Here is a 20,125-nt window from a genome sequence, read left to right as displayed (position 1 = left end):
AAAACCCTATGGCATTGAGTCTCACAGCCCAGGTCAATTGACTTGGGTTCTTGGGTCCTAGACTGTGAGGCTATCGTAGTGTAGATGTTCCCACTTCGGCTGCAGCCTGGGCTCTGGAACCTGGCGGAGGGGAGGGGGTCATGGAGTCTGGGCTCCAGCCCAAGCAGGAATGTCTACATTGCTATTTTTAACCCTGCAGCCTGAGCCCCGTGAGTCAATTGACCCAAGCTCTGAGACTTGGTTCCATGGGTTTTTCTTTGCAGTGTAGATATATCCTCAGTCACCTGACCGGCTATCAAGAAAACATTTAGCCCCAGAGAAGAACCTAAGCTTTCTTGCTTCTATCTGACACTTCTACCCCATAGATGCAAAAATTTTCTATCTATTCTCAGGTAAACCTCACACCATCCAACCCTACTCTGAATGTTTTTCTTGAGGTGACTGCCTTTTAACCCTGATCCTAACTGAACTGCAAGAGTTGCTTCAGAGTGACGTGAGATGCTTGCTCTCTGAGTAGCACTTTCCATACCTCACTAGCCTACAAAGTGAGAGACCAGACCAGGTAATCACACTGAGGTATCTCACAAGGTATTGGGATGTAGGAGCAGTTTATTTTAGTCTTACAGATATTTTGAATAATGTTTCTTGTGTCTTAAGATATCAGATCTTAAAATATAGAAGTGGACACACACAAATGCCACAGATTGGGAGGTTTCAGAGTAACAGCCGTGTTAGTCTGTCTTTGCAAAAAGAAAAGGAGTACTTGTGGCACCTTAGAGACTAACCAATTTATTTGAGCATGAGCTTTCGTGAGCTACAGCTGTAGTCTCTAAGGTGCCACAAGTACTCCTTTTCTTTTTACAGATTGGGAGAAAATTCTACACAGATTTGATCATATTTACTTGATTTCTATTATGCCTACCCAAAATTAAAAAGTTACTGGAAGGCTTACTGCTACAGTTCAGTCTGATCTGAGCTGTTTGTAAACCAATTTGGGTTTTCTTGTTTTTTTGTTTTTTTTACTTCAGAGGTTCTATACACTTGAGCTGCTGTTCCAAAAATATTTATTTTGCTCATTACATTATTATAAATCTCAGCACCAGCCTGCATCACAGATTCCTTTTAAACTGATTCCACAATCATTTATTTAAGTGCTGTGAGTGCAACTACTTTAGAAAATCAATAAACCTATGGTTAACTTATTCTGATACTTTTAAATATCTGTATATTTTTATTGCAACCCTACTGGGAATGTATATTTATAGATAAAGAAACTTAAAATCATGATTGGTGGGTGCTTACTACTGTAAGGAAGTTCTTTAAGTGTTAAATGATATTTAAGTGTTGCATCAGCATCTTTGTTCACTTATTTCAAATTATGATATTGCGTATTTTAACAATTAGCACTTTATACAGTGGTTATTACTAAGCTCAGAGGCTTTCCTATGTTTCATCTGTTTCACTGTTTTAAACTTTGTACTTTTTGTAAAGTAGTATATAAAATGTAAAAATTTAATCCTTGCCACTCCACAGTAATTGCAGCACTATAGTATTTCCTGTTCTAAATATGGGAAGATACTGTTGATGCTGCAGATAGCTGGGGCTGTGAATGTTGAGGTTTTTATTAGCACCCATTGTATTTCATAAAATAATTGAAGCCAGTACACAGTGCTCATCAATAAGCCTTTTGTTGTCAGCACTTGCTAATTTAAGTGGGGTCTTTGGAATTTGCAGTGTTTAGTTGTAGTACCACCACTTCTGTTTTTCTTATAAATATTACTTGTTGCCCAAAGTCTTCACTTATTCTACTTAGGATTAAGTTGTGCTGTAACACAAAGCATTTGATGGGTTTTTTTTTAGCATGAACACTAAACTTGTGGGTAATTTAGCTTCATCAGAAAGCTAGATTCTTGAAGAAAACAATTAAGATTGAGAGTACATACCAATAACCTCAGGTTTAAAAAGAATTACAAGAACGTTATAATAATAAAAAAACAAGCACTGAAACTCAGGAAATTCAGAATTAAAGTTAACCCTAACATTTGAAAGTATGGAAATGCACAGTTATGGCAACCTTTACTCTGCTCCTATCGGTATGCACTGAGAGAAAGGAGAAGGGACTCTGACTCAAACTATCTATTGCTGCAGGTGAACAAGTGTTAACAGTGGTGGGAATTTTTTACAAAATGTTCCTAATGTAGACAGGGCTTACGTAGAAGTTTTACTAAATGGGTAAGAAATCAATTAAGGAAAGTTAAAAACTTATCTAAATGTGTATCCTCAATCCCTCATTTTATCTGTGCAAGGAATCTCTAGATGAGCGTGAAGTATTCCAACAAACAAAAGGGCTCAACTCTATGTAAATAGTAACTGAAACTGAACCGTTTTTGCATATATTGATACCTAACCTAAACTTCTAACAGATTCATTATTACACATCATATTTGAAAATACATCAGTGACAAAAATATACTTGCTATACTGTATGTGTGGCTTGCTGAGTTTTTGACGGACTAGTATTTTTAAAAAGCAGACTTGTTCATGCACTTCCCCAAGAACAAGGAAGCCGTGATCTCAGGTGGGGCCTTTAAGTGCTACTGTAATACAAATATAATAAATATCACCAAGATTAACAGAGTTGCATGGCAGTAAACTTTTTTAGAATACACTATATAAATACTTTTTTCTAAAAAGGCAGTTCAAAGTTCAAGGCAGTAATTGTGTTCTTTATATAGATATAAATATATTGCCCACATCCTTTTTAGTTTTGAGAATGACTTAAGCACCAATCCTTCGAACAGTTACACACATGTTTAACTTTACTGCCATGAGCAGTAGTGAGTGCAGGATCAGGGTCTTGTATACATTTTGAACCTGCAGTGTACTTGTAACTGTTGTTAAATACTGTAGCAATTTTTACAATCATCCCTATATCTTTTTGTACCCTTCAGGATGTTTGGATAATACACTACATAGATAAGTAATGGTTGAATATTTTGTTATTTAAAACCATGTAAACAATAAAATATCTGTACGCTTTAATGCATATTTCTATATATTTTAGGATATATATGGGAAACTGCTAGACATTCAGAAATATCAAGACCACTTGAGAGGCCAAGGCTTGCTTGCTGAGAACAGAAAACAAATGTGAGTTTCCGGCTTGCACTAATATTGGTATCCATTTTCTTAAATTGCTTTAATATATTATTTTAGCATTTCTTACAATCTTGGTTTCAAACATTTTTTATTTGATTTTTGGAGAGACCATTTTAAAATAATTCCTGTGAAGTAACACAGTATTGCCAACCTCAGGAGATCAAAAATCATTAGTCAGACCCCAAAAGAACATGAGATGATAAAAAAAAAAATGTTTTTTAGGGGTGGGGGTTGGTTTTTGTTTTGTTTTTGTTTTTTTTTTTTACTTTACAACATCTGTATACCCATCTACTTCTCTGCCAATGTGTGTGTTATAATTTCTAGTTGGAACGTCAGCCTTAAGTCACAAAAAATGCACACCTCTCCCTGACTGCTCAGATGGAAACTCCACTTAGCTTCTCCTCATTCCTAAAATAGTGTCTCTTCTTCTTAGTTTCCCACATTCCACAGCATATTCCCTCCAGTACAAGGGCTATAAAATGGAGCTCACAAAGCAATGAACATCCAAGAAACACAAAGCATTCTGATTGTAGATCAAGTGTTTCTATTATTGTTCAGTAAAGATTTATATGAGCTACAAAGACAGGAGATGCTGCTGAGGTAGGGGGCCCATCCAATTGTGAAGGCAGAGCTCAGTGGCAAGGCCAGATGTGTGTCCTCAGCCCCACAAGCTCTTGCACTAGGTTCTGCCTCTGAGTTTAGCCCTGGAGATAGCAGGAATGGAGGAGCGTCTCATATTATGAGAGCTTGTCCTGCAGGTGCCAAAATCCCATGACTCATGATTAATTCATAAGAGTTGGCAATACAGTTAACATTTCAGTCATAAGACCAATCATTTTTGATCATAATTCCTAATTATGGATAAGTAATTCAACACTCAAGGAATCTAATAGGTTCCTTATTGTGTTTATATTAACCATTCAATTTTTTAAAAAAAGGAGTACTTGTGGCACCTTAGAGACTAACCAATTTATTTGAGCATGAGCTTTCGTGAGCTACAGCTCACTTCATCGGATGCATTCCATTTTTAACATCCTCCTCTTTTTCTTCCCAGTGCCAACATATCTGTGTAGTTTTACTTTTCCTTACCCCTTTTCTTTCTATTCCAAAAGGGAAAAGAATAGAAACAATTTCCCTCTCCTCTCTCTTAGCTTCTGACCTTTGGTTAGCACATAACTGAGACTAGAAGCAGATCGAGAAGAATATTTAAATATTCTTGTTGGGTGAAGGTGTTCTGAGTTTTTTTTCCACAAAAGGTTTTCAAAGTAGATGGTTCTGTGTTCAGTGCCATTGTCCTTGAGGATTTTACTGATTGGGTTATGGGTTACTCATTTCTATTGAAGGTCAATGGAAAATTCCTGGAAGACCATAATGGTCATTTGTCTGTTAACAAGCCTTTTTAATGGCTGCAGTCAGGATTGCTTGTCAGTCTTTGAAATTAATCAATATTATAAGTTTGCTTCCTTTGAGGAATCCAGAAACTAGGATGCAGTAGCGCAGTTGTGTGTTGAGAATTTTTTGTAGTAATTCCTCCATACACTGAGTGGGCAGTCAGGATTCAGAGAAGGTTTGTCGGGTTGGAGAGGTTCCACTGAAACCAAGAAATCTGTGTCATATTCTCACGGTCCACTCCTTTTTCTCCCAGTTAAATGGTTGCTTTTTCAGGGCTGCAGTTCTTTCATGATGCGCCTCCTATGTGTCTTCAAGCTAGCATTATATAGTGTTCCAATTCTCCATAATGATGATCTGCAATTTTTTCTATTTTAGATGTTAATTTTGTGTGTGGATTTTTTTATGGGTAAATTGCAGTGAAGAGTGCATAGCTTCCTATATCTTTTTTTCTTCAGCACTGTGGTTTGGGATCATAACTACTTCAGTGTACCTTGCTATGCTCTTCTATTTTGGCAGCTGGGACAGTTGTGTTAGCATGAGACTTTTGTCTTTAGCAGTGGTACACCAGTTTCTTATCTTGGTTTTGTAGTTGACTGAAGTCCATGTTCCTTTACGATTAAAGTTTCCTATGGTGTGTAGAGTTTATTCATCATACCTTTCTAGGAGAGGCCCTTTAGGATATATCTGCACAGCCTTTTGGAGCCTGCAGGAGTGAGCCTTCCTGCCCAGGTGGACAGAATCAGGCTGGCATTCTAAAAATAGCCATGTAGACAAGGCTTTGAAGTTGTGGCTTGGAATATGAAGCTCCAACCCAAGCTGCAACTTCAAAGCGCTGTCCACATGGCTATTTTTAGAGCACTAGCGTGAATCCCTGCTATCCCATGTGTGTCCATCCGGGCCAGAAGGCTCATTCCCGCTAGCTACAAAATGCTGTGTAGTTATACCTTTAATTTCTGAGCAGGCAAGGGGAGAATGGGGTTGGAGTTCATAGTGGATGCTGCTGAAAAATAATCTGATTTAATGTGATTCCTTCCAAAATTTAATCAATTGATTTACTCATGTGAATAATGGTGGTCCAAATTTCTTTCATGTTCTAAAAGCCAAGTGGTTGGAAGGATTTTTTTTCAAGTTTTCCAAAAACAGGTGCCTGTCTTCCACTGGGACAAGAATAGATAGTTTAACTCTAAAATGAAGAAATACTTTTTTCAGAGAATTGAGCATCTGAAAACAGGCTGTTATACAGACATTTTGCAATCTTAACTACAATGTTAGGCCCTGATCCTGCAGAGACTTAAGCACACACATAACTTTACACATGTGAGTAATCCCATTGACTTCATTGAGGCTACTCATGTATAAAGATAAGCATGTACTGAAATCTTTGCAGGATCCTGACTTCAGCTGCCAGTGAAAACAGTAACGTTGTCAGGCAGTGGGGGATGAGGTCATTTTAGGCCCTGATTCAGGAAAGCACTTAAACACGTGCTAAAGTTAAGTATATGCTTAAGTATAGCCCTGAATAATGTTGCTTCCTGGAATTGGGGCCTTTAATTTTGCCACGAAAAATATTAATTGACATTTATTGTTTCTAACAAATCTACAAAAGCAAAAAAATAAGAGTTAAGGCCTTGTCCTTAGGTCACCTTGTAATCTCACCCCCATTACTATATGAAGTATGCTGTTTCATCAACCGTTTGGGTACTTTTTATATAATACTACATGAAAAGGGCATGTTTGGGACAGTGCTTTGAATTTTCTTTCTTTTATTGGTTTAACTTAATTCAGACCTTAAAGATGTTTCACTACACTGGACTGTTTTCTTTACAATTTCCACCATTGCTACCACTAGCGCATGTCCTCCGTTGGTAACGACAGTGGGAGTGCTGATGCAGAGTCCAGCACTGTCATGTTGTCTAACCTAGCTCAGAGTAAGTCCAGATGACATGGTTAAAATGCCAGTAGCTACTAGTTCCCTTCCTATATGAGCACCCCCACCACTGCTGCCAGCCGCAGAGCTGCACCAGTAAGAACAAGGATTAACAGGGGAAGATCTAGTATAGACAAGGCCTTGTTGTTGTCTTGAATCTAGTTTTATGTGCATTTTGTTTTGCTGAAACCGTGTGGGCCAGGTTTTTTAGGACTGAGTTATAAATCTGTGGAAAATTAGCTTATCGTGGAACTGCTGATTGGCTTTTAACTTCAGTAGCAATAATGAGTGACACTTAAGTAAAATTCATAATTAACTCTTGATGCAGTGAATTTAATAAGTGTAGTTACCATTCCTTTCATAAGAAAGAGCTTTTATAACTAACTTAAACATTATAGATCACATTCACGTAGTGAATATCATACTGTTTTGCAGTAGAAAATACATTTCCAAACCAAGCCTGACTGTATGTGTGGTCCTTTGTGATATAACTCTAATTGCATGGTTAATTAAAAAGAGAATATATGTGATATTTTAAACAGAAACCTGATTGGCAGCAGATGGCTGATTAAGGAGGAATTGGAAGAAATGTTAGTGGAAAAACTGTCAGATCACGATGTGAGTAATTAATCTTTTTAATTTAAGGGACCTGTATCTTAAGAATACAGACTCCGGCTGCATTTAGTATCCTGAAAAAGTATGTCTTGGAGGCAGGTGCTCTTTAAGTATCGTCCATTCCTCCCCCCCCCAACTCCTCTCCTCCCTACCCCCCAGTAAATATTTGCCCTATTGGCATGGTTATCTCTGTCCTTATGCATGCTACAAAAAGTTCCCACCATTGTTAACATGATCCATTTCTATCAGTGGTAACATCTTGGGAGCCCTTGTGTAGATGTGCCATATAACCCTGCTCAGAGAAGGTCTCATTAACACAGTGCTTAAAACCCCAGTGGCGTTGAGTAGGGCTCATCTATAGGGCTCCTAATGTTACTATTACTGATGAAGTTGAACTGATGGTAGTGATGTGATGCCTACTGTAGACAAGACAGACCATTACCTGCAATATTCTTGCATCATATGAAATTGATTCTGAAGAACTCTGAATCTGGCACCTTACTGCTTGCATCTCCAAGAACAAGTCCGTTAACCCACTATTTCCATCTGGTTTCCATAGGTGAGAAATAATGCTGATGTTTCAACTACACTGAGGTTTTCAAAATAAGAACAGAGGTCCAAAAATCCAGATCCAGTCTGCCTGTATGACCTTCTAAGTTATGTCTTACCTATGGAACGTTAATTTCCCAGTGGAATTTGAAGTTTGAATTGGGCTGTACCAGACAGGGCTGACAACCTTTTGTCTAAGCATTCTAGATATTTTATCCTCTACATCCTTCATTGCTGTGTATTGCACCATCCCTTAGAGATTCAGACTACAGACCATCTCACTAGCAATGGAAGCAGTCCTCAGTTTGAGTATCTCTTGTAATACTATGATGGTTGGTATGGATTTTCCTGTTTATTTTCCCAAAGCCCCAGGAATTGTTCTGCATTCACAAGCATACCCAGACATTTTAGTGTTCCTCACAGCTTGCCTTTCTACCGTACCTCACACTTCTATGAAATATCAGTGGGCTAGAAAATACCATACTAGGGATTGGCCTGTGAATAAATACAAAAAAGCACAAAGGCTCAGCCTCTGGAAACAAATTGAAATGTTTGCATGTATTGAGTCCTTTAGATATTAGCTGTACTCTTTTGCCTGCTCCATTTATCTTTTCTTGTTGTTGCAGCAAAGCTTTCTGTGGTGCTTGCATTAAGGGTACTAAACAAAATGGAAGCAATTGATTTTTTTTTCTTCTACATACGCCAAGAACTCTCCGAGGTTTTCCTCATTTACAGCTTCCACAATTTGATTTCCCCCCACCACTTTTAAAGGCATTTGGCACATACGTGTTATGCTAATGTCATTTTTTTTTCCAAAAAGCGTTGCCACGGAAATCTGCATTAGAGCATTGGACTTAAATAAAACATTGCATTTCTATGAGTGATCTCAAAATATCGAGTGATACTGCTAATTTATTTGTAAGAAAGTAGCCCACTGCAGAAGATGCTGGGAATAGAGCATAGGTAAAAAGAATTCTCAAAAATAATTTTAAAAATACCCTATGAGTAGGAAAAAAGTGTAAAAAATTTTCTTATACACAATGGCATCCTGATATTTCTTTGTTACTGCTGGTCCAAAACTCTTTCAAGTAATGCCTTGTAGCAGGTGATCCCAGCTTTCAGCACAAAGGGGTTAATGCTGAGGTGTTTACTTTCTAATCACATGCTCAAGAACTAGGAAAAAAGCACACAGGAGCAAAGGATAATTTATTTCAAGAGGTTGCCCTTTAAGTCAAGTATCTCTCGAATTTTTAAATATCTTGATTGTTCAGTTTTAAAGGAAATCATAAACATTAAAGTAACTCAGCTTGAACAGCCGAAGAGATATGTTTCCCATATGTATTATGAAATATAATCATCGAGGTACAGTTTAGTAAAATACAATTATTTCCATTTTCTCTCTCTCTCTCTCTCTCTCTCTCTCTCTAATATATATAGACATATTGGAAATGAATGTGAAAGCTTTTTCTCCTCTATTCTAATAAAAAAAAAATTCAGATCCAAGGCCCAGTAGAAGTTTTCTTTTAAAATTGAGATGAACTTCATTCTAATATAATAATCCTGTATTACAAAGAGGTTGGGTGTACTCTGAATTCAAGATTAATTGTTGCCTGAAGAAAGGATTAGATGTCTTTAGTCACAGAGAAAATGATGCATTTGCATGCTGTTTTTGAAGCAGCATGTGGATGCAAAAGTGTCATCTTGTCAAAAATCATCAATAAAAGCAAAGAAGGAAAGATCAAGTATATAAAAATAGAATGTTTTAGCAAATGCAATTTCACTTGCATCTCTTAATGAATTTTTATTGTCTACAGTATTCGATGTGTATTCAGCTGCTAGAAAGATTAGTGACGTTGCCATGTTGTGGCATCGAAGAAGAGTATGTGCTAAAGTTTCGCAAAGAACTAGCTATACAATTAAAAAAGGTGGTGATTGAGCCCCTGCAATATGATGATCAAGGAGTGGCGTTCAGCACTGGGGAAGGTAATAATTTCAAGTTTGTCTGTCTGGTTGAAGTGGTGAAAGTCTCCAGATGAGACTCCAAAATTTCTTCTGTAACCCCAACACTCAGCAAAGTCTTGTATTGGTTGGTGCATTTCTTTATTTCATACACTTGTATTGATATTTTACAATTCTTTCATGGATGTCTTGGTATCGAAATGGAAGTGTATGGCACAAATGCCATTATCTAATGATCCATGATCTACAAAAGAGCCTTCAAAATAATAGTAAATCACTAGTTGTTGAAATTAGTAGATATGGGTACTCGACATTGCTTAAGAAAAGGCATTATAGCCAGTTTTCATAAGTTCAATAACTATCTTATTTTCCCTTTAAATACACAAAAGCACAGATCTATTTCACAGTCTAACAGGTTTCAAAAATCATTTATCAAACAACCTTTTTAACATTACCAGAGCTCAGTGTTGTAAACCAGACTATTTCTTCTGGGCTGAGATTTTGTATGTCATATTTTAGGTCAGAGCTCATGTTTTCACAGATATATAAAACTGTAGATAGTTTACGATGAAAGCTTACTAAAGGTGGACAAAAATTGTAGCAGCACTGTTCGTACCAGTATAATTAATTTGTATGTACAGATTCATATGAACGTTCTTTATTAAACTGTTAAACTGTTGTACATTTTTTGTAACAAAGTATCTTAATTTTTTTCACAAAATATGTTTAATATTAGCTCCTGCAATGATGCTTCATGTGAGATGGTAGATACGGAACATGCACAAGTGTGACAAACTGCTTTAGTACCTCCATGTATCATTACTGCATTCAATCATCTTTCACAGTTACTTTTTAGTTCAGAATATTGCTTCTCATCTTCTAAAGTAAAACTGTTCAAAGTCGTACTGTGTGGGCTGTACTGATGGTTTTGTCCTTTTTTCTCTTATTTCCATGAACATTAGCAAAATGATCAAATCTATTTAGTGCAGTAGCATGCTGAATGTTGCTTATATTTTACACACACACCCTTTTTTACCTCCAAAAAGAAAATCATTGCTGCTGTATGAAAATAAAAGATCTGCTTAGCTTTTTTTGCATTTGATATGCTGAAAAATAATGAACCCACAATAACAAAAGGTTGCTTTGTTTATTTTAAGGCAAAAGAAAGACTTCGCGAGCATCTGCAGTAGTTTATGATAATGGAAGTGGAAAAATTACAGTGAACGGAGTAGATTATTTATGTTATTTTCCAGTGATGCAAGACAGGTGAGAGCACCATGTATCTGTTTTAACATTAACAACGTAAACGGAAACCATCATGCTTCGGTAGAGCATTTCAAGTATTCAAAGCATCAAAAAGGGCTAAGATTATTATTATTATTTATTAATAATTATTAATTATTTATTGTAACTTGATTTTTTTTCTTGATGTTTCTGCATGGATCTTTAGTTCTGTGAAGCTGACATATTCTCTTGTTCCTTTATAAGTATCTAGTTTAAGAAGACTTCACCTTGTTTCCATTTTTCTTCATGATCATAAGAACTCAAGGTGTATGGGCTGAGAGCTGTCTGTCATCTGCCTTTTTTCAAGGAGAGTTGCAAAGAATAAGAACATAGATCATTTTGGTTCTTTAGTTATGGGATCTGCTCAGATCAGAGAAACTCTTGGGTTTAGTGGAGTACACTCCTGAAATACATCTGTTTCCTGAGAGTCCCAGGGGCAGTAGTCATGCAGTCATACTCCAGCATATATCAGTAGCGTACAAACAAACAATGTAATTCAAGACACTTCACCTAAAATTTCAGACTGCACACACAATTTCAGTTCATCTTACACTGACAAGATTTCTGAGCATAAGTTATAAAAAGTTTCCTTAGAACAAGCCAATGTGGGTTTATTTTATTCATCCTGTTGACTATACAATTCAAACACCTTGTATATTACAATAATCTAAATGCAGAATAGTCCTTTCACATCTGGGTTTAACGTATTGACAAAGCAGTACAGGGAAGCTCGCATTTCTTTAGATTACGTATGTCAGGTCATCGTTTAACTCTCTCATAAACTAGCAATGTATATAATCTGCAATTTATAAAAATTAAATACTGTGTGTATCTTATCTTTTTTTCCAGAGAACAGTTAATGTTCCCATTCCAGTTCCTTGATAGACTTGGAAAACATGATATGGTCTGTACCGTTTCTGGTGGAGGGAGGTCCTCACAGGCTGGAGCAATCCGTTTAGCCTCTGCGAGAGCCTTGTGTAGTTTCATCACTGAAAATGAAGTGGAATTTATGAGGCAAGGTATGAGCATAAGTAGGAAAGAATGCATAATTCCAACAGTAATATGTGTTTACACACTTTTCCAGTAACTGACTAAGATTAATAAGATTGTTAAGGGCCTGACTCTCCGAAAACACAGAAGTGAGTAGTTCCATTGAAATCAGTGGGACTACTCATGTGCATAAGTGTTTTCAGGACCCACACTTTAGTCATGAATAGTTTTAATAGTCAGTCTTCCTGACATCTTTCAAATGTCCCAACTGTATTTCCTCTTTGAATAGCCTCTGCACCTGTTCATGACATGTTAGGGTCACAATCCCAGCCTGAGAACCCCTGCTTAGGCTGCATCCCGTCAGTGCAGAAACACAACATGTAGTAATATATCAAGTCGGAGAAAAACCTTGAGTTCAAATTTTGTGAGAGGAAAAGATTCCAAGATTGCTAATCAGTTGAATAGAAACAAATCTCTCATATTCTAAAGGTTCTTGTTCCTGCATTCAATCACCAAAATGATGGGGCTACCAGTAGATTAATTTCAGCTTGATCTGAAGGGATGGCAAGGAGCATAAGTATAAGTAGGTTACTTTAAATAGGCCAGATTAGAGGTTCCTCCTCTTTCCCTTATTCAGAAGGCACCAGTAAAACAACCACCACCCTAGGTAGCTGCAGTAACTGATATTTTCCTATATGTAGAAGATACCACACTATTGCAACAATGCAGAATTAGAAACATTGAGTTTTTAAATAGACTGGAGGGAAATATGTTGAAAACTCCTACTCATAATGAAGGCAGCATAATTCTAAGCAAGCTTTTGTCTCTGCTTAACGTACTTTTGAATTATTTATTCATAGATTCCTAAACCCAGAAAGGACCCTTTGGATTACCTAGTTTGACCCTCTGTATTACACGGGCCACACAACTTCCTCGAAATAATTCCTAGAACATATCTTTTAGAAAAACATCCAATCTTGATTTTAAAAATGTCAGTGATGGAGAATCAACCACAACCGTGATAAATTGTTCCCATGGTTAATTACCCCCATCATTAAAAATTTATGCTTTTATTTCCAGTCTGAATGTGTCTAGCTTCAGCTTCCAGCCATTGGATTGTGCTACACTTTTCTTTGCCAGATTGAAGAGCCCAGTGTTAAATATTTGTTCCCCATGTAGGTACTTACAGACTGTAATCAAGTCACCCCTTAATCTTCTCTTTGTTAAGCTAAATAGATTGTGCTATTTGAGTCTACCATGAGAAGGCATGTTTTCTAATCCTTAAATCTTTCTCACGGCTCTTCTATGAACCCTCTCTAATTAATCAACATCCTTTTTGAATTGTGGGTATCAGAACTGGACACTATTCCAGCAGTGGTTTCACCAGTGCCAAATACAGAGGTAAAATAAATAACCTCTCTACTCCTGCTCAAGAAACCCCTGTTTATATATCCCAGGATTGCATTAACTCTTTTTTGGCCAGAACATTACATTGGAAGGTCATGTTCAGCTGATTATCCCCCATGGCCCCCAAATATTTTTGAGTCACCACTAGTACCAACTTTTCAATGTGCCGGGGGGCGCTTGATCCCCCACCTCTGCCCCAGACCCCAACCCCACCCACCTCTTCCCGCCCCATTCTGCCCCCTTCCTCGAGCGTACCGCATCCTCACTCATCCCCCTTCTCCCTCCCCCACCCCCAAACCTCCCATGTGCCGCGAAACAGCTGATTGCAGCAGGTGGGAGATGCAAGGAGGGAGGGGTTGATGCTGATCAGCAGGGCCCACTAGCGGGCAGGAGGCGCTGGTGGGAGGTTCTGATAGGGCGACTGCTGGGCACCCACCATTTTTTTCCCCATGGTTGCTCCAGCCCCAGAGCACCGACAGAGTTGGCATTTGTGAGAGTCACTGCTTCCTAGGTTAGTCCCCCATTCTATAACTACAGCCTACATTCTTTGTTCCTCGACGTATACGTTTAGCCATATTAAAATGCATATTGCTTGCTTACACCCAGGTTTCCAAGCAATCCCAATCTCTCTGTATCAGTGAATTGTCCTCTTCATTATTTACCACTCCACAATTTTTGTCATGTGCAAACTTTTTATCAGAGATGATTTTGTTTTCTTCCAGGTTATTGATAAAAACATTAAATTGTGTAGGGCCAAGAACCAATCCCTACAGGACCCCACTGGAAATATACCGACATGATGACCATTCCCACTTACAATTACATTTTGAGACCTATTAGTTAATCAGTTTTTAATTCTTTTAATGTGTGCCATGTTAATTTTACATCGTTCTAGTTTTTTTAATCAGAATGTCATGTGATACCAAGTCAAACGCCTTACAGAAGTCTAAGTATTTTACATCAACACTATTGCCTTTATCAGCCAAACTTGTAATCTCATCAAAAAAGATGTCAAGTTAGTGTGACAGGATCTGTTTTCATAAACCCATGTTGATTTGCATTAATTACATTACCCTCCTTTAATTCTTTATTAATCCAGTACTGTATCACCCACTCTATTATCTTGCCCGGAATCTATGTCAAACTTACAGGCCTACAATTATCCAGGTCATTCCATTTACCCTTTTTAAAAATTGGCACATTAGCTTTCTTCCAGTATTCTGGAACTTCCCCATTTCTCCAACACTTATTGAAAATTAACATTAATGGGGTACAGTGAACTCTTCATCCAGTTCTTTTAAAACTCTTGGTTACGTGTTATCTGGACCTGCTAATGTAAACATGTCTAACTTTAGTAGCTTCTATTTAAAATCCTCCAGAGATGCTAGTGGAATGGAAGGAGTATTATCATATGATGAGACTACATCATTTGTTTTTCTCCAAATACGGAATAGAAATATTTATTGAACACTTCTGCCTTTTCTGTATTATTATTGAAAATTCTCCCAATACCATCTAGTAGTGGACCAATACCGTTGTCAGGATTCTTTTTGTTCCTAAAATATTTAAAAGCTCATTCTTATTGTCCTTAACTCTGCTAGCCATAGATTTCTCCTTGTGTCCCTTTGCTTCCCTTTCCCGTTTTTTACAGTTCCTAACTTCTGATTTATATTCATTACTATCAGCTTTCTTCCATTTGTTATATATTATTTTTATAGGTGTCTAAAAGTGAATTCAAATATTTGAACAAATAACATGTCCTTTACATCACTGGGGTGATTTTTTAAGATTTGTAATGTATTGTAATGTACAAAATTCAAATACTGTAACAGTGTTAAAATTCTGTGGGGTTTGACTAAATTCCCTTTTGTTGGTTTCAAGTTGTACCTTTGTCCTCCTTTTGGGCCTAGATGTTGCAGTTCATGTGGTATGCAAAGTCACAAGTTGTTCTGAAGCCCACTTTTTCTCTCTCTCTCTCAAAAAAACACTCACACAAAATATATTAGTGAATGCTGTACTTCATAAAATGACTCTCTTCATATTGTCCTGTAGCTGGACTACTGACAGCTGATCCACGTATCAGGGAACGAAAGAAGCCTGGTCAGGAAGGAGCCCGCAGGAAGTTCACCTGGAAAAAACGCTAAGTCTAACTGGAGCAGATGTTATAAGTTATGCGTTACAACAGTTTCAAAACATCACCAACTGTATGATTTCTTTACAATCACTGTTGTGTAAATATATCTGGTAATTTTTTTTGTTTCTAATCATTGTGGTTTTCCTCTTTTAAAAAATTAATTTCTTTTAAGTTGTAGTCACTTGTTAAAAAATTTTAAAAGTTGCAAACTGTGAAGTTTATCTGAACTGAGAGTCTAAAATGAAACTTTGAGGCCAAAATAATTACACCTCCCAGCTGCTTGTAGACATACCCTTAATGATGGGCATACCAGATGCTTACTTTGCCTGGATGAGGAGCACATACCAGAGGGAACAGGAGTACTTGTGGCATCTTTGAGACTAACAAATTTATTTGAGCATAAGCTTTCGTGGGCTACAGCTGTTCTTTTTGTGGATACAGACTAACGTGGCTGTTACTCTGAAACATAACAGAGAGAGATGCCATATGTAGATCCTTTTCTAAGAGAATCCAGAGAGCTACTGAGTCTTCTCTGAAAATGTTCCTGATGGAGAGATCAATGCATCCCTCTTTACACCCCAGAATGCCTGGGGTAGAAACTTCTAAGCTCTCATCAAAAAGCATCTCTGCTAGTTCTTGTACTTGGGAAGTAAAAAGAGTTGCTCCTAAAAATCTATCCTCCTTGTCCAATAAAATCTCAAGGGATGGGAAGGAAAGAGCACCGAGCACACACAAAGAAGAAATCTAAGTTTTTCACCAGGTCCTTCCTCTAGGAGCCACAAATCCTCTCAGTCCTCATCTGAAAGAGGTAGTACAAGGTTCCAAAAGGGTCCTATTGGCATACAGACAGGTAGCAGTCACCATGCCTCTAAACGGACTTCTTGGTACTGCGAAAGTTGCCCAGCACAAAGATCCCCACTACAGTCAACTCTGGTACCAATGCTATCCTACTGTCTGACTTCAGCACCAACTGATTTGGTACCGAAATCCTATATAGAGTCCAAAGACCTACTGATATCTACCAGATTCCTCACTATTTGCAGTAATAAAGGTAGATCCTTCAGTATTGATGGCTGACCCTACACTGATATTGAGCACCTCAGCGCTACTGACCAGAGGCAGCATATGGGCAGGCTGAGGCAGCATTAGTCATTCTAGTCCTCAGGTTCAGAGGGCAGTAGTAAGGTTTCACTAGTTTGTTCCCTGGGGTCTAAGTATTCAGGCCAGTAGACACTTGAGATGGAGTTGAGGGCTGAGTTTCACTACCCTGGCCATGAAAGCTCAAAGAGGGAGTGAAATCCCTATCTTTCCCCTTGGCCAACCTGTCTTATATACTTATGAACACCTGGATCTTTACTGGGCTGCATCAAGTTTCAAGACCAATGTCTACATTCCAATCTAGCACTAGATCCCCTTCACCACCACCTCACAGGGGAGCTTTACAGCCAGCCCAATCTGCTCTTTCTGTCAGCTGAATAGACTGGTAATGGCTCTTATGAGGAGTCACAGATAGAGGACCACCTCATCCTGGCTCCCATATCATCTACTGATTGGGCTGTGACACCAGAGATTCCAGTGGAGGTGGTCCAGGAAAAATACAAAAGCTTCTAGACATCCTGCACATCTTTGTTCCTGGATCTCTTGCAATGCCCATCACCAAGGGACATTTAGAGCCAGCTAAATTGCTCTGGCAGATGCCTGCTGCTTTGACACCAACATCAAAAGGGGCAGATCAACACTATTAAGTGCCTTCCTGGGGCTTCGGGCAACTTTATATGCACCTCACTAGTTGTCACCAATTGGGAGGTCTTAGCAAAGTCAACAAAAATCAACACAGACAAGGAGCCCAAGAAATTAAATATAAGAAACTAGGTATCTCTGAAACTTTCCACCTTCCACCAGTGAGAAACAACTGCAGATTTCTTCAGCAGGGGTTTTACATACCAGGGATTTTACATACCAACATGTGTGGTCAATCAGGAAGGATATACTCTTCCAGATCTTCCACCAGTGGGGGTACACAGGAATAGATTTATTTGCAACCAACCTGAACAACAGAAATGTTGTTCCAGTTTGGTCTGCAGCCTGGTTTCCATTACAGATACCTTCTTTCTCCCCAGTCCACTCTACCTCCAATATGCATTCCCACCAGCTCAGCTCATCCCAAGAGTCCTGAAAAGGGATAAGGCAGACAATTCCAATGGCACCAGGTTGGCCAAAACAGTACTGGTTCACAGACCCTACGGCAGCTGTCCATATGGTCACTAATATCTTTGCCTCTAGTCAAGGTTCTGCTCAGAACCAGGATAAGTCTGTATCCCAACCTCCAATCTTTCCACCTCGCTGAACGGATGATCTCTGTTGAATACTCATGAAAGGTCATACTTCCAAAATGTCTAAGCCATCTTAGTGAGCAGCAGAAAACAATACACTAGAGCTGCATATGTAGCAAAGTGGAAGAGGTTCTTCAATGTGGGCACCATCTCAAACACTTAACACAAGATATACAGTGATACAATTAAACAAAGGGAGGCAGCTTTTATGTCCTCAACTCAGCACACAAAAAGAGTAGGGACACATGCTACTTATTGGTATTGCTGGCAAAAGTCCACCTCGAGTGTATCGGGTGCCCACACACCTGCAGTGCACAACACCTATTGAAGAACAATTGTTACTGTACAAGTAAGTAACTTTTTTGTGTTTTTTATTTTCCCCCCATTTCTATGGTGTTTGGAGCACCACCACTACAAACTTCTGGGCCCTGGAAATCATAGGGATGGAATATTACCTCCAATTCCAAACCTTCCCCAACCATCACCCACCTTTCCTGTCTCTTTTCAGAGATCGCTCTCACAAGAACATGCGACATCAGGAAGAGCAGCCACTTCTAAATCTCAGCTCAGTACCTCAAGAGCATAGGGGAAAGGAATTTTACTCTCATTACTTAATTCCCAAAAAGTAAGGGGGCTGGCACTGCCCTATTCAGGACCTTAGACAGTTGAACACCTTCATTCACAAGCTCATTTGCATGATGGTGACTTCAGCCTTGATAACTTCAACCCTAGATCCACATGACTGGTACATAGTTCATGATCTTGTTTCCATGTAGTAATTCACTTTTCCCAAAGAAGGTATCTGAGATTTCAGGTGGGCAGTTTTGGCTAACATGCGGCCTATTGACAGCACCAATAGTATTCACAAAATACCTAGCAGTAGAGGTGACTTAGGAAATTAGTCCAGGCTTATCTGTACTTAAACTGTCACATTTGCAAGTCACATCAATAGGTAACTAACTCCATACACTAGATTTCTGCAACCTTTCACATTTCTAGGTATAAGAGTAAACAAAGAAGACAATATTAATTGCAACTCAAAGGGTTGAGTACATAGGGGTGGATTTGGAGCACCAGTGGCCCAGCTGTCACAAGAGAGATTCCAAAACATACTAGACTTGTCCGCCCACCTACAAGTTCATCATCATGGGCAAGGACTTGTCTCAAACTTTAGGACAAATGGCCTCTTGTACATATATAACTCAGCATGCAAGACTTCACCTTTGTTGCACACAAGAGTGGTCTGTATATCTATTCGGGACCAGACCAGTTAGGAACAGCTGCTGGCCTGCTCCCTGACTAACTATGCTGCTAGGCAACCAATGAGCCCAGCTGCACTGCCTTAGAACTCTGAGTGGCCACAGCCCCTGACTGTCTGCTGGTTTAGCAATCCTGCTGATAAGCCTGGCTGATAAGTTCAGCAGCTGTTTGGCATATACCATGTCTGCAGCTGCACTTGCCCTTATTCCAGTCCCTGTTCCCCTGTGACTTCTGGCTTTGACCCCCAAGTCTGCCTCCGGCTTATAACTCTAGTTGACCCTCTGATTCTGGCATTTAGCTTCTGTTTCTCTGGTATTGATCCTTGGCTCCACCTCTGGCTTACAACTCTGATTTATGCTCCCTCCCCTGGCTCTGGCATTTAGCTTCTGTCTCTCCGGAACTGACCCTCAGCTTGTTTCCTGGACTCTGCCCACGCAGGATGCACCAGTAGACCAAACTCTCACCTTCACCACGGCCTGGTCAGCAACAATATCAGCCAAGCAGGAATCACCTGGCTCTGATGATGCACATTTCCCCTGTGCAAGTCCTGTCATCATAAGTAAGCTGGTGGAAAGGCCCCCCTAAAGTTGGCAAGGGACTATGCTGCTCTCTATCATTGCCATGAAAAGCATTGATGACAGGTGTCCCCACGCTGGGTTGGACAACCTTCATGCTCAGGAACTCCTTAGGAGGCCTACCTTCATGTAAATGACTTGGAGCTGACTACCATTCACCTGATGTGCAGTTTTCCTCCCCGTTCTGAAAGGGCTGACAGATCAACTCATGATAGGCAACACTACAGCTATGTTTTATATAAACAAGGGGAAGGAAGATCCACTTCTCTATGTCAGGAAGCTGTGCACCTATAGAACTTTTGTACCTGCCATTGAATTACTCCAAGAGGAGTACACCTATCAGGGTTACAAAATATGCTGACAGATCACCTCAGCAGACAATTTACAAGTGACCACAAGTGGTTAGGAAATGACACTATTATCCATAACATATGTTCGTTAGTGGGATTGTCCAAACATAGATCTCTTTGCCACCAGAGAAAACAAGAAAGGTCAAAAGTTTTACTCCAGAGGACAGAGTCTGGGATCCCTATCTGATTCC

General features: G+C 39.0%; 1 protein-coding gene across 1 annotated transcript in view; it reads left to right on the top strand.

Annotated features, from left to right (window-relative positions):
- The window catches only part of MRPS9 (mitochondrial ribosomal protein S9), a 44,776-nt gene extending 29,151 nt beyond the window's left edge, over nucleotides 1-15,625 (top strand). Inside the window, exons 6-11 of the mRNA XM_084652550.1 lie at nucleotides 3,065-3,150; nucleotides 7,021-7,096; nucleotides 9,457-9,625; nucleotides 10,759-10,867; nucleotides 11,735-11,904; nucleotides 15,335-15,625. Of these exons, the coding sequence (XP_084508676.1) occupies nucleotides 3,065-3,150; nucleotides 7,021-7,096; nucleotides 9,457-9,625; nucleotides 10,759-10,867; nucleotides 11,735-11,904; nucleotides 15,335-15,426 (702 nt within the window). The 3' untranslated portion in view covers nucleotides 15,427-15,625. The remainder of the gene's footprint in view (nucleotides 1-3,064; nucleotides 3,151-7,020; nucleotides 7,097-9,456; nucleotides 9,626-10,758; nucleotides 10,868-11,734; nucleotides 11,905-15,334) is intronic.
- The last annotated feature ends 4,500 nt before the right edge of the window (nucleotides 15,626-20,125 follow it).

Source organism: Lepidochelys olivacea (assembly GCF_965140295.1).
Source record: "Lepidochelys olivacea isolate rLepOli2 genome assembly, chromosome: 1".
Lineage (NCBI taxonomy): Eukaryota > Metazoa > Chordata > Testudines > Cheloniidae > Lepidochelys > Lepidochelys olivacea.
Note: the sequence above shows the minus strand (reverse complement) of the source record. Positions and strands in the feature narration are given on the sequence as shown.